At 45.6% G+C, this 14,895-nt stretch overlaps 1 protein-coding gene across 2 annotated transcripts in view; it reads left to right on the forward strand.

The window, feature by feature from the left end:
• The window catches only part of LOC147089340 (NACHT, LRR and PYD domains-containing protein 3-like), a 79,215-nt gene that overhangs the window by 14,111 nt on the left and 50,209 nt on the right, over positions 1-14,895 (forward strand). For both annotated transcript variants that reach the window (XM_085977184.1, XM_085977183.1), the window contains exons 3-4: positions 2,594-2,689; positions 6,412-6,578. In XM_085977184.1, the coding sequence (XP_085833310.1) occupies positions 2,626-2,689; positions 6,412-6,578 (231 nt within the window). In that variant the 5' untranslated portion in view covers positions 2,594-2,625. The remainder of the gene's footprint in view (positions 1-2,593; positions 2,690-6,411; positions 6,579-14,895) is intronic.

Here is a 14,895-nt window from a genome sequence, read left to right on the forward strand (position 1 = left end):
GAGCTGATGCCACTCCGAAAACCAGCCGATTGTACTGGTACAGGCCTTTGTGTGTGTTTATCGTGAGATACTTTTTAGAGGCCTCCTCAACCTCCATCTGTAGATATGCCTGTGCTAAGTCAATTTTGTGAAACGTTTCCCTCCGGATAGTGAGGCGAAAATATCTTCTTTCCTCGGAAGAGGATACTGTACCGTGTGAAGAACCGGGTTTACAGTCACCTTGAAGTCCCCACAGATGCGAACTTTTCTCTGTTCTTCAGATTTATCATTATTCAATGTTTTCTTCATGACCGGGACGATGGGTGTTGCCCACTCGCTCCAATCTACCTTGGATAACACGCCTGCTTTTTCCAAATTCTCCAGCTCTGCCTCGACGGCTGGACGAATTGCGTATGGCACCGGCCTTGCCTTAAACTTGGGAATTGCCGCATCTTCCACTTTTATTGAGGCGGTGGCGCCTTTCAGGGTTCCTAGTTCCTGTTGAAACACTTCTTTGGCGTTAGCTAAGATTTCTTTTAATCGTCCAGGTATGACGTCATCATCGTTTTTTTTCTTACTGGTAACCGTCAGTGCCTGAATGGAGTGCCAGTCTAAACGTATCTTTCTGATCCATTCACGTCCCAACAACGGTGGTCCACCATCTTGCAGAACGTATAAATACAACTTCTGTATTTCCTTGCCGTTGTATACAACAGGCACCCTTATTTTCCCCCTGGGGTATACTTTCTGCCCCGTATATGTCTTCAAGACAATGGATGTGTCTTTCAAAGGTATATGCGGAAATAGCCGCTCGTAATCCCGTCGACTCATGACGGCCAGAGCTGATCCTGCATCTAGCTCCATTTTGACTGGGGACCCCGCTATCGTGAGGGTAACCCAAATGGTCTGGTAATCTTCTTTGGCAATTACATTATGTAATTTGAGACAGCTTAGTCTCTTGTTTCCGGAGTCGCTATCGCTCTTCTGGTCTTCGGAGCTACTGTCCGTCATCATTTGTACCTTTCTGTACTTTTCCTTATTGACCTTTTTACTGTCAGCGGATTCTTTCCAGATCTGCATACACGTGTCCCATCTTTCTGCATTGCCTGCATGATTTGTCCTTGAACCAGCAGTCCTTCTGGTCATGGGTGGATCTGCCGCAGCGATAACATCTCTCGAAACCCCGTGTCATTTCATGGGTGCCGAAGTCCTGTGGCTTTTGCTGTATCTCTGCAGCTCCTCTTGCTGCTGCTTCGTATGGTACAGCCACACTGAAAGCCTTGTCCAGTGTCAAATCTTTCTCAGAAAGTAGTCTTTTCTGTGTTCCTTTGCTTAGGAGACCGCAGACGAATTTGTCTCGTAGAGAATCTACCAGTCCTGCCCTGAATTGGCAGTGCTTTGACAGCTTTCGTAATTCGGTGAGGTAATCAGCGTTACTTTCATTCTTGTGCTGATTCCTCCTGAAGAATTTGAATCGTTCCACTATCAGCAGCGGTGTTGGGTTTAAGTGCTCCTGTAAGGTATCAACAATCTCCTTAAAATTCTTGTCCATCGGTTTGGCTGGAGTGATCAAGTTTCGCAACAGCCCGTATGTCCTTGCGCCCATCAGATTTAGAAGTACCGATGCCTTTTTATCATCCGCTACTTCATTCGCCTTGCAATATACCTCCACTCTTTCCACATATGTGGTCCAATCTTCTATATCACTATTGAAAGCAGTAATATTGTCAGTCTTCGGCATCTTGAAAATCAAAAATGGCGCTTCCCGCGCTTTTCCTCCGTCCCCGATGGATCAAAATGGCGCCTCCCGCGCTTTTCTTTCTTCCCCGCCGAGTTAAGATGGCGTTTCCCGCCGCTGCTGCCAACGCTGTTCTCCGCGGTTCCCGTTGCGACCTGCAGTTTTTCGCGGTATTTCTTTTTTTTTTATATATCGCTTCAATAGTTTCTCCGTTACTTGGAGAACCGTTCCCGTCGTGGAGCGGACCCTCTGGGACTTTCCCCTCCCTCTGCTCGGTCCGAACACCGACCTGCTTTGCAGCACCGGACGCGCCCTGAGTGCTCCACCCTCTCTCTTTGCTTCTGCTTCCCGACTCGCTGCCCGGCCCCGTTGCAGAGCCTCCCGATCGAGCTCTAGCCCGCCGCAGCCCAGGAAGGATCAGTGCACTACCTGCCACCAGCCCGTTTAGCTGGTGAAACCACAGTTTTTGTTTTTTTTCTGGCTTCGACCTTCGTCTGAGGAATCGATCCCCTTGAGGTGCTGCCGAATTGCAGGTAAGTTCGTTTCTAACTCGTCGCCACTGTTAGATCCGTGTGTTAATGGAGACACGGAATGCAGGAGTTGATTTAACAAGTGTTTACTGAACAAAGTCTGGAGGTGAACTAACTACAGAAGACGCTACACAGGCTTATATACCCGAGTGGTCACTACTGGTACTACAGTATACAGGGGCTTCAAAAACATAGTTCCTCTTAAAGGTACATACGCTACACCAGAGCTACCAGCTGCTGTACTGTTGAGGGAGGAGGGCCTTGATATCATGTTAACAAGGCAACATTCTCTTTCTCATTTTAATATTTCCGTCTAACCCACCCATTAATATTATATTTGTTACAGAGCATCAGAGCCTGGGAACGCTTGTCACCGCCATGGCTGAATGTCCAAACAGGGGAGAAGATCCAACATCTGCAACAAGAATAAGAATGGACACAGGTAGGTTCACCTTATACTTCAAATACAATGTCTCTCCCGACAAAAGGTCCAGAACTAGTTGAAGAACCTGCAGCTCTCTCAGGTCGAGGGAACAGGACAGGGGCTGAGTACAAAGAGGGAAATGAGTGACCATCTAGAGGGACACTGCAGTCTTGGGTGGAGGCAGTCTCTGAGTACTGAAACTCTCCAATGGATGCCTGGTATTGGGGACTGTAAGGTGGATCGAGACTGTGATCAGAGGAGCAAACAGTGTGACTCCAGAGAGCAGGAGGCCACCCAGCGGGGCAGAGTGAGAGGTAGGTGGGGCACAGGAATAGGAGAGCGGTACTGGTGGCAGATTGTATAGTCAGGGGAATAAACACCCTCATCTGCGGCCCTGAGCATGTCCCGAATGGTTAGTTGCCTTCCTGGTGCCAGAGGGAATAACATCCTGGAACGGGTGGGGCCACCTCTGGGAAGGAAAGGAGAGCAGAAAAGAGCCATGTTCGGAACCCGTAACACGGATAGAAATACATTTATAGAGGGACTATTGAGACTGAGGTACTAAACTAAGAAACCAGGCCTCAAGCTGTTGAGCTCCGGATTGTTTTGCACTGGGCTGCTTAAGGCGGGAAATATGAGGCTGGTCAATGTGCGGCTGCAGGGCTGGAGCAGGAGGGAAGTGTTCACGTTCTTGGGGCGTTAGTGAGTTCCGATGTAAGGGAAGCGACGAGCGCCATCTGTACCGACCAACAATAACGGTTTTACAGAAAAGGTGAATGAAGCAGTGGGAGGATATCGGGATGTGACTGGAGATTGGGAAATATCCGGATCGGAGACAGAGCGGAATTAGTAAAAATGTGGGAGCTGAAACAGAAGATTTAAGAAATAGTGAAAAAGGTATTAGCAAGAAAAAGGAAGGAGGATTTGAAATCGCGAGAAACAAATTCACTTGGTTTTAAAAAAAAAAAAAAAGAAACTGGGACAAGTCAGCATTTCAAGTGTTGGAGCTAGTATTGAGTGTTGTGTGTGAGTGTACAAATCATTCCAAACATTCAGAAACATGAGAGATGTGATCAGGTATCTATAAGACAGGGTCTTGGTTTTCACAGGACTCAGAGGGAGATGTTCCTGGTGATAACAGTTTGAGGGAAGAGTGAAAGTTTGTGACTGCCAGTATTAATAAAGCATTCGATGACAGCATAGAACAACAACATGGACACACTTACGTTTATATAGCACCTTTAAAGTAGTAAAACGTCTCAAGGTGCTTCACAGGAGTGTTAGCAATCAAAGTTTGACACCGAGTCACATAAGGTGATATTAGGACAGGTGAGCAAAAGCTTGCTCAAAGAGGTAAAGTTTAAGGAACGTCTGAAAGGAGGAGAGTGAGAGAGAGGCGGAGGCGTTTAGAAGGTAAGGGTGTTCCAGGGAGCAATGCTAAGATGGAATCCATATGTACACAGTTCAGCAATAGGAAGGGAGTTAGCACAATTCTCAGTGGGTTTTACAGGTCAGCGAGCAGTGGAGGTGAGGGAGAGGGGTGGCTGGGGAAACTAGTTGTGAAGAATGCAATTTTGGGGAGATACAAAATATTTCCTTAACTTTCTAAAAATGATGGTGGAAGTGAAGATTTGATGGACTAGAGGAGAATGTGGGTCCACAGTTAGAGATCACTGTAGGGAAGGATTTGGATCTGAGTAAAATAGCCAAGGTGGAGAAGTCACTGGGCTCAGAAATAATGCACCCCAGACTGTTAGAGGAAGTCAGAGAGGCGATAGGAGGGACTGCCCCCAGCATTTCAACCCACGTTTAATATCAAAAATATGCTGGTGTACTGAAGAAGCCCAAGTGATGATTCTGTGGATTAACCTGGTAACCAGAGACCATTGTGTAGAAACTCCACCAAATCTGTTAATCCAGGTCGAATTAGTGAGCATTTAGCGAGAAAGAGTATGATGAGGGGAGGCTGGAACGGATTGGATGTAGAAAAGTCGTATATGACAATTTTACGAACAATGACGGACAGGTAAAGATCCTTTGGTCCATCCAGACTCTCCCAGGCAATTGCGATGCTTTGCCATACTTTGTTCTAGCCATTCCAAACCAAACCATGGGTGAGGTGAAAAAAAACAGGTTAAAAAACAGGTAAAAACACAGGCCAATTTGGGGGATTAAAATAGGGGAAATTCCTCTCTGACCCTCTAGGCAATTGAAACTAGTCCAGCAGATCAGTCTTACACTGAATTCCTGGAAGTGTCTTCCTGTTGTAAGAGGTGATGTCCACACCAAACAGGAACAGGTCCAGCTCTCGCCTGAAGGAATTCACCGAGTCACTGTCCACCGCCAGAGAAGGTATCCTGTTCCAGAGGTCGACTATTCTCTGGGAAAAGAACCACCTCCTGACACCTAACTTAAATCTGGCCTTGCACAACTTAAAATGGTGACCCCTGGCCCTCCGTAAGCTATGTAATTGGAACAAAGTGTCAAATGGAACACAATCGATTCCTCCATCATCTTATAAACCTCAATCAGATCACCACTAAGTCTTTGCTTCTCTAAAGTGTAGAGTCCAAACTCTTAGCCTATCTTGATAACTAAGTTGCTTTATACAGGAAACTTTGTGCTATCTGGCACCCATGGGACCGAGCTACTGCCGTTTTTTTAAAAGCTCCGCATAGACCAGCGTCAATGTTATCAGATAGTAGCTTTTCATCGCAGTATCTGACCACAAACACTGTTGCTCAACAACAGCTTGTAAACACTCGGCCCGTGCCTTGGAAGCGTCTCTGAAGCTGTTGCTAAGATACAGAGACGCTTTCTAGAGCCTTCTGTATCTGACCACAAACACTGTTGCTCAGCAACAGCTTGTAAACACTCGGCCCGTGGCTTGGAAGCGTCTCTGAAGCTGTTGCTAAGATACAGAGACGCTTTCTAGAGCCTGCCGTGTCTGACCACAAACACTGTTGCTCAGCAACAGCTTGTAAACACTCGGCCCAGTAGCTTGGAAGCGTCTCTGCAGCTGTTGCTAAGCGACAAAGACGCTTTCCAGAGCCTGCCTGTGAAAAGAATGCTAGGAGGAAAAAAACCACCTAACCAAAACGGCTGCTGATTTCTGCTGTTAGATCAAAGTTGCCGGACATTCAACTTCCGGATAGCACAAAGTTTCCTGTACTGGGAATTAGTCTAATGTCCCTCCTCTGCAACAGTTTAAAAGCCTCAATCTCACCCACCATGTGAAGAGACCAAAACTGGACACAGTATTGCAAGTGAGGCCTTTACCAAGGTCTTGTACTAAGAGAAAATATGTTGTCTTATACCCAACTGTCCTATGAATGCACCCTAATACCCCCTTTGTTCTAACTATCGCTTCACGGCATTGCTCCTGTACTTTTAGAGATGTATGTACTAGAATGCCCGGATCTTCCTTTCTCCCCCTTATTTAATGTCATGAAGGGTGTATGAATGTTGAGCACTCGCCCTGCCCACAGGCATAACATGGCACTGATCCAAGCTAAACATCATTTGCCAGTCATGTGCCCAATCTCCCAACACAGATGCAGTTTTGTTGAGATGTGACTATACAGGGTTTTGGAATGTTGCCCATGCGGTGTGAATGTGTTATCAGAAGGTGATCGATAATGTGGCTCACAGGAAGCTGTAGCCGTTTGGTATACGATGAAATGTAGCCGCCTGGGTCGAAAGTGGATAATGTGTTTAGTTTTCTCCATTTGTGTTCACAGATCCGGACTCTACAATCACTGAGTTCTTGACAAAATGCGACGATTACCAGCTGTTCCAGTTCACGAAATTCTACCGGGACAGACTGGAACAGGCGATTGAAGGAGGGGTGGACGGAGTCAGCTCGTTGTTAACATTTGAGTGGCATTTCAGTGGACAAGAACATCGGGTAAGTGGGAGGCACACAGAATGAGTTTGGAATATTTAAACATCACAGAACTGACAGGATATCAGAACTTAGAATCACAGAATGTTACATAAGAGAAACATGTCAAATAGGAAAGAAATGGATAAAACGGAAAATATTTATAAGTCCCAGAAATTCGGGTCTCCACGGGTGACTACGCACGGGGTATTCACCCGTAGGCCCAATGGAAGTGCCGGTTTCCTGCATGCACGGGAAACCGGCACTTCTGTTCCCCTGAAAGATGGGGTTAAGAGGTCGAACACGTGCGCAGGAGAGGCTGTGCGTGCGCATCGAACTTGTGTTCTTTTTGCAGGTTTTCCCGGGAGGGTAAGTCTCCAGACGTTACACATTTAAAAAGCAGGCGTAAGGCCTGTTTCTTTTTACAAGGTAAGTGGTGAATTAATTAAAATTAAAACATTTTTTCCACAGGTTTATTATTTTTAAATACTTTAAAGCAAGGTAAGTTTATTTTTAGCCCCGTTAGAAAATAAAATTATTTTTTCAAATTTAAATTATTGTATAAAAGTTATTTCATGTAATTTATAGTTTATTTAAAAAATGTGATTTTTTAAAAATTTATTTGAAGATTTAGTGATGTTTTGGGGCCCGTAGTATTTATAAGTTTTGACAGCTCTTCCTGTCAAACTTATGAATGATGCATACCCTGCTCCCCATGGCCCACGTGATCCCAGGGGACGCATCGAACTAACTGCGCCCCTGGGATACGCAAGCACTGCGTGCCGGCAGTTGGAGGAGGCCCAGGATCGGAATCTCACGCGGGCCCACAGCTCAACGGTCGGCGCGCTAGGTAAGTGCAGGTCGGGGGCGTGCACCCGCGGGAAGCCCCCGACCCGAATTTCTGGGCCATCGTGAATCTGAAACGATACGAAGAGGTGAAAATACCCAGCGGATCCATCCCTATCTGTACAAGGGACAGGGGAACGGTTTGGGTATAACTGTTTGTGGACTGAAAACAAAGGGAAACCGTTTTAGTGGGACTGGGAAAAGGAGAGACCAGAGGCAACAGACAGCAGTATTTTGCTATCGTGTTAGAGGGAAGGTCATGAGTTTACTGACTTGGAAACGACTTAACGTAAATTAAGGAACTGGGAGATGACAAAAATCACCTGTAGAGTAAATGAGAGGTATTTCAAGAACAAAAACAAAATGGTAAAATGTAGAGACCCGAACAAGAAATCTAACGCCCAAAAAATGGGAATTGAAAACCCAAGGCAGTGCAGGTTTTTCCTCCCCCTGCATCACCAGGAGTCAATTCCAACTTCGGCAAGAGACTCAATACGAGCGCTAGAACCTGTCGTGGAGCGTCACTCCCCGGGACAGCACTTCAGGAAATTACAGCAAGCAGCCTGTAATGTTCTATCAATTACCTGTAATGAAACAGAACTAAATGGAAATTATAATCGGGCAGGGTGTATAATGGACGGTTGATCTGCTACCACATTTCCAAGTTAATAATCTGGGAAACTTACTCTCATCCCAACCTCCTGCTCACTACCCATTACTGTTAATATCCCACCTAGTCTAATCCCAACCTCCTGCTCACTACGCATTACCGTTAATATCCCACCTAGTCTAATCCCAATCTCCTGCTCACTGCCCATTACTGTTAATATCCCACCTAGTCTAATCCCAACCTCTTGCTCACTACCCATTACTGTTAATATCCCACCTAGTCTAATCCGAACCTCCTGCTCACTACCCATTACTGTTAATATCCCACCTAGTCTAATCCCAACCTCCTGCTCACTACCCATTACCGTTAATATCCCACCTAGTCTAATCCCAACCGCCTGCTCACTATCCATTACCGTTAATATCCCACCTAGTCTAATCCCAGCATCCTGCTCACTACCCATTACTGTTAATATCCCACCTAGTCTAATCCCAACCTCCTGCTCACTACCCATTACTGTTAATATCCCACCTAGTCTAATCCCAACCGCCTGCTCACTATCCATTACCGTTAATATCCCACCTAGTCTAATCCCAACCTCCTGCTCACTACCCATTACCGTTAATATCCCACCTAGTCTAATCCTAACCGCCTGCTCACTATCCATTACCGTTAATATCCCACCTAGTCTAATCCCAACCTCCTGCTCACTGCCCATTACTGTTAATATCCCACCTAGTCTAATCCCAACCTCCTGCTCACTACCCATTCCTGTTAATATCCCACCGAGTCTAATCCCAACCTCCTGCTCACTACCCATTACCGTTAATATCCCACCGAGTCTAATCCCAACCTCCTGCTCACTGCCCATTACTGTTAATATCCCACCTAGTCTAATCCCAACCTCCTGCTCACTACCCATTACTGTTAATATCCCACCTAGTCTAATCCCAACCTCCTGCTCACTACCCATTACTGTTAATATCCCACCTAGTCTAATCCCAACCTCCTGCTCACTACCCATTACTGTTAATATCCCACCTAGTCTAATCCCAACCTCCTGCTCACTACCCATTACTGTTAATATCCCACCTAGTCTAATCCCAACCTCCTGCTCACTGCCCATTACTGTTAATATCCCACCTAGTCTAATCCGAACCTCCTGCTCACTGCCCATTACTGTTAATATCCCACCTAGTCTAATCCGAACCTCCTGCTCACTGCCCATTACTGTTAATATCCCACCTAGTCTAATCCCAACCTCCTGCTCACTACCCATTACCGTTAATATCCCACCGAGTCTAATCCCAGCATCCTGCTCACTACCCATTACTGTTAATATCCCACCTAGTCTAATTCCAACCTCCTGCTCACTACCCATTACCGTTAATATCCCACCTAGTCTAATCCCAACCTCCTGCTCACTACCCATTACCGTTAATATCCCACCTAGTCTAATCCCAACCTCCTGCTCACTACCCATTACTGTTAATATCCCACCGAGTCTAATCCCAACCTCCTGCTCACTACCCATTACCGTTAATATCCCACCAAGTCTAATCCCAACCTCCTGCTCACTACCCATTACCGTTAATATCCCACCTAGTCTAATCCCAACCTCCTGCTGACCGCATAATGTTTAGAATTGCAATTAGTCCAGGTGTATTCTTCTGTTCAGCCCCCATACTCCAGCATTACCTTCTATCCACGCAGCAATAGAAATAGATTTTATCAAAAAAATGTTGACTTGCTTCCACAATAGTCTGTGGTTGAATTATGCTTTCTTTCTTACCACCTCGTGTGTAAATACATTTATCAACCTTCACCTCAATTCTTCAAATTAGCCTAAATATGTACCTGCTGGGCAATCAGTGGAAACTATCAGTAACTTTTTTTGATCTTAGCTATTCCGAATCTGAAGACTTGCAGCAACTCCTCACTTAATCTGCTCACCTCTAGTGGAATGAGCCCAATGTTCTCAAATCGCGCTCTCTGACAGTAACTCCACATCCATGGGAACATCCTAGTGCAATTACATGCCAGTTTTTCCATTGCTTTTACATCCTAAACATGGAGTGTCCAAACCTGGACATAACTGGTTAAATTACCTGCCCCTGTGCTCTTGGTGTGGAACGTCACTCCCCAGGGGGGATCAATAGGAAATTGAGATTTCTCAGTCTGTAATTACCTGCCCCTGTGCTCTTGGTGTGGGACGTCACTCCCTCGGGGGGAACATGAGGAAATTGAGATTTCTCAGTCTGTAATATTCCGTCCACTCACTTTAATGGTTTGGTTTCTGCCCCATTTTTTTCACCGGGTGAGTGACTGGTAGTTTCATATTTTCGCAATAGGACAGATTTTGCGGTCGAAATAACGGTGGGGCTAACAGCGCTCACTTATTAAAGTGTAAATTGGACAGTAACTTCGAACGACTGCACATGCGGCGTTAAACACGAAAATGGTGAAGGTCCTGTCTGAGTTTCCCTGCTGCTCCCAAAGCTGCACGAGGATGGTATCTCGCCGAGAGACTCACCATTGAAATGCATGGAACGGCATAAAATGACTACTTATCTGATAGATACACAGGAAACTCACCAGGAAAAGTCGGGGCTTGCCTATTCCAGTGTAATTATTTGTTTAACAGCGTGATCAGTCTTAACTAATGCCAAGCAACCTCTCTGGCGCAGAAAGTTAACTTTTACAAGTGTGGAGTCTCATTCCTTTGGATTTTAATTATTGTTGGAGCGGTATAAACAAAAATTCAATAATGTTTGTATCTTTTCTATCTGACTCTTTTTTCGCTCCCTCTGAACATAAGAGGATAAGAAATATTAGCACAAGTAGGCCATTTATCCCTTTGAGCCTGCTCTGCCATTCAGTAAGATCATTGCTGATCTATCTCATCTCCCCTTTCCTGCAATATCCCCATGTCCCTTGATTCCCTTAATATTCAAAAATCTATCGATCTCTGTCTTGAATATACTCAACGACTGAGCCTCCACAGCCCTCTGGGGTAGAGAATTCCAAAGATTCACCACCCTCTGAGTGAAGAAATTTCTCCTTACCACAGTCCTAAATGGCCGACCCTTTTTTCTAAGACTGTGACCCCTGGTTGCAGACTCCCCAGCCAGGGGAAACATCCTCCCTGCATCTACACTGTCAAGCCCTGTAAGAATGTTGTATGTTTCAGTGAGATGCATTCTGAATCCAATCTTTCTTTCCCTATCTTTATTTCACTTTCTGCATGTGATTTGACATTGCATTCTATATTCTAACTAAGACTTCCTGGTTCAGACTTTGCGTAAAGATTATTCAAACTGATTGGTTAAGGAAGCATACAGTCGCTTCTCCTGTTCCCTCTGTAGATGGTGCTGGGCGTTTTGGCTCTAATTTACACTGACGATGAAGGAATGGCGATACATGTTCAAGTCAGGATTGTATGTTACTTGAAGTGGAACTTGGAGGTGGCGGTGTTTCCATGCGGATGCTGCTCTTGTCCTTCTAGGTGGCAGAGGGCGCGGGTTTGAGAGGTGCTGTCAAAGAACCTTGGCGAACTGCTGCAGTTCTCTGTAAATAGCACACACTGCAGTGATGGTGCACCGTTGGTGGAGGGATTGGATGTTTAAGGTGGTGGGTGGGCTGCTGATGAAGCGTATTTCTCTGTCCTGGATTGCGTGGAGCTTCTTGAGTGTTGTTGCAGCTGCACCTATCCAGGCAAGTGGAGAGTTTTCCATCACACGCCGCAGTTGTACCTTATAGGTGCAGGAGAGGCTTCTGGGTGGCCAGGAGTTGAGCCACTCGCCACAGAATACCCAGCCTCTTACCTGCTCTAGCAGCCACAAGTTTTTTGTGGCTGGTCAATAGTAGGGATTTGACGATGACAATGCCAAGTAATGACAAACGGACATGGTTGGACACCATGTGGGAGATGGGCATTGCCTGACACTTGTGGGGCACGACTGTTAACTTGCCAATTGTCTGCCCAAGCCTAGATTTTGTCCAGGACTTGCTGCATGCGAGCATGAACCGCTTCATTATCTGACAAATTGAAAATGGAGCTGAACACTGCAATCATCAGAGAACATCCCCACTCCAGGCTTTATGATGGAGGGATGGTCATTGGCGAAGCAGCTGAAGTGGTTAGTCCGAAGACTCTACCCCGAGGAACTCCTGCAGTGATGTCCTGGTGCTGAGACGATTCTCCTCCAATAACCACACTCCATGGTGCCACACACGTCGAACACTATCCCGAGGATCTCCTGCAGTGATGTCCTGGTGCTGAGACGATTCTCCTCCAATAACCACACTCCATTGTGCCACACACGTCGAACACTGCCTTGATGTCAAGCACAGTCACTGTCACCTCACAGCTGGAATTCAGTTCTTTGGTCCATGTTTGGAGTCGATTGCTCCTGGTGGAACTCAAATTGAGCCTCGGTGAGCAGCTTATTTGTGATTAATTGCTGCTTGTTAGCAGTGTTGATAACTCCTTCCAACACTTTGATGATTGAGAGCAGGCTGATAGGGCAGTAATTGATCGGGTTGGATTTGTCCTGCTCTTTATGGACAGGACATACCTGGACAATTCTCTACATTGTCGGGCAGATTCCAGTGCTGTGGATGTACTGGAACAACTTTACTAGAGGTATGGTTAGTTCCAGAGCACAGATCTTCAACGCCACAGCCAGAATGTTGATGGGACCTTTAGCATTTGCAGTGCCCAGCTCATTCATTTGTTTCTTGATACCGAAATGTGAGGGAACTAGGCACTAAATCTCACATCTACTGTCCATTCTGGACCTTTTGTCACCTTTAGTGCTTCCTCCAAGTTGTGTTCAAAATGGAGGAGTACTGATTCATCGGCTGAGGGAGGGTGGTAGGTGGGAATCAGCAGGAGGTTTCCTTGCCAATGTTTCACCTGAACCCATGAGACTTTATAGGCTCCGGACTCAATGTTAATGATTCCCAGGGCACTTGCATCTGAGGGTCTATCACTGCGCCCCACCGCTGGTGGGACAGGAAATACCGATGAATGCTGATGGAGGTGCCTGGGACTTTGGCTAATAAATATGATTTTATAAGTATCACTGCATCACACAGTTGCTTGACTAATGTGTGGTCCACTTCTCCCTACATTGGCACAAGTCCCCAGGTGTTAATGAGGAGGGCTTTGCAGGGTTGACTGTGTCCGAATCCAATGCCGAAGCCGAGCGATCCGCCCAGTTTTATTCGTCCGTATCCTCCTTTCGAGAGGCTTTCTAGGCCATTTCAGAGGCCACCACATTGGTGAAAGACTGGATTCACGTATAGGCAAGACGAAAAGGACAATAGGTTTTACGACAATCATTAATATCAGCTTTTTATTTTGAAATGTTTCAAATTCGAATTTGAATTCAAATTCATGAAACGTCCATGATGGGATTTGAACTGTTATCTCTGGATTACTCATCCAGTAACATAACCAACACACTATCGTTCTCGATGCCTCGCCATCTCTGTGTCCATTTTCTGATTGCACCTCTGTGAAGTGCCTTTCGACGCTTTCTTTTTTGCATTAAAGGTGTTATATAAATGTAAGTTTTGATGATGAAAGTCCTGACTACACCAACCCCATTGCTGGATATATGTTCCCAGTTACCGAGGTTTCATACCGGCAGCGGATTTGTAAAATAACGGGTGTCAGACATTTCAATTACCGGGGGAAAAAGCGATTAGATTTTTCATCATTATTTTTAAGAACATAAGAAATAGGAGCAAGAGTAGGCCATTTGGCCATTCAATGAGGTCATGGCTGATCTTCTGCCTCAATTCCATTCACCGGCCCTATCGCCATATCCCTTGATGTCTTTACTAGTCAGAAATCTATCAACTTCTGTTTTGAATATTCCCAATGACTGAGCCTCCACAGCCCTCTGGGGTAGAGAATTCCAAAGATTCACCACCCTCTGTGTGAAGAAAATTCTTCTCATCTCAGTCCTGAATGGCCTATCCTTTATCCTGAGGCTGTGGCCCCTGGTTCTAGACTCCCCAGCCAAGGGAAACACTCTCCCAGCATCCACCCTGTAATAATTTTGTATGCTTCAATAAGATTCCCTCTCATTCTTCTGCATTCAAGAGAATATCGGCCTAGTTTACTCAAACTCTTCTCATATGACAGTCCCGCCATCCCAGGAATCAATCTCGTGAACCTTCGTTGCACTCCTTCTAAGGCAAGTTAATTCTTCCTTAGGTAAGGAGACTATAAAATTGTACACTACTCCAGGTGTGGTCTCACCAAGGCCTATATAATTGGAGTAAGACTTCTTCACTGCTGTACTCAAATTCTCTTGTAATGAAGGCCATCATACCATTTGCCTTCCTAATGGCTTGCTGCACATTCACTTTCAGTGACTAATGTACAAGGACACCAAGGTCCCTTTGAGCATCTGCATTCCCCAATCTTTCACCATTTAGGAAATACTCTGTCTTTCTGTTTTTTCTACCAAAGTGGATAACTTTATATTTATCCAGATTGTATTCCATCTGCCATGTTCTCGCCCACTCACTGAGCCTGTCAAGATCCCCTTTGAAGCCTCTTCACATCCTTTTCACAACTGACACTGCCACCTAGCTTAATAGTATCAGCAAATTTGGAAATGTTACCTTTAGTACCGTCATCCAAATCATTGATATAGATTGTGAATAGCTGGGGCCCAAGCACCGATCCTTGTGGTACCCCACTATTCACAGCCTGTCATTCTGAAAAAGCCCCATTTATCCCTACTCTTTGTTTTCTGTCTGTTAACCAATTCTCAATCCATGCTAGTATATTACTCACAATTCCATGTGCCCTAATTTTGTTCACCAACCTCTTGTGTGGGACCTTATCGAAGGCCTTCTGAAAAT

Source organism: Somniosus microcephalus, unplaced genomic scaffold, assembly GCF_052327205.1.
Source record: "Somniosus microcephalus isolate GS21.2 unplaced genomic scaffold, FLI_Smic_1.0 unresolved_chr4, whole genome shotgun sequence".
NCBI classification, from domain to species: Eukaryota; Metazoa; Chordata; class Chondrichthyes; order Squaliformes; family Somniosidae; genus Somniosus; species Somniosus microcephalus.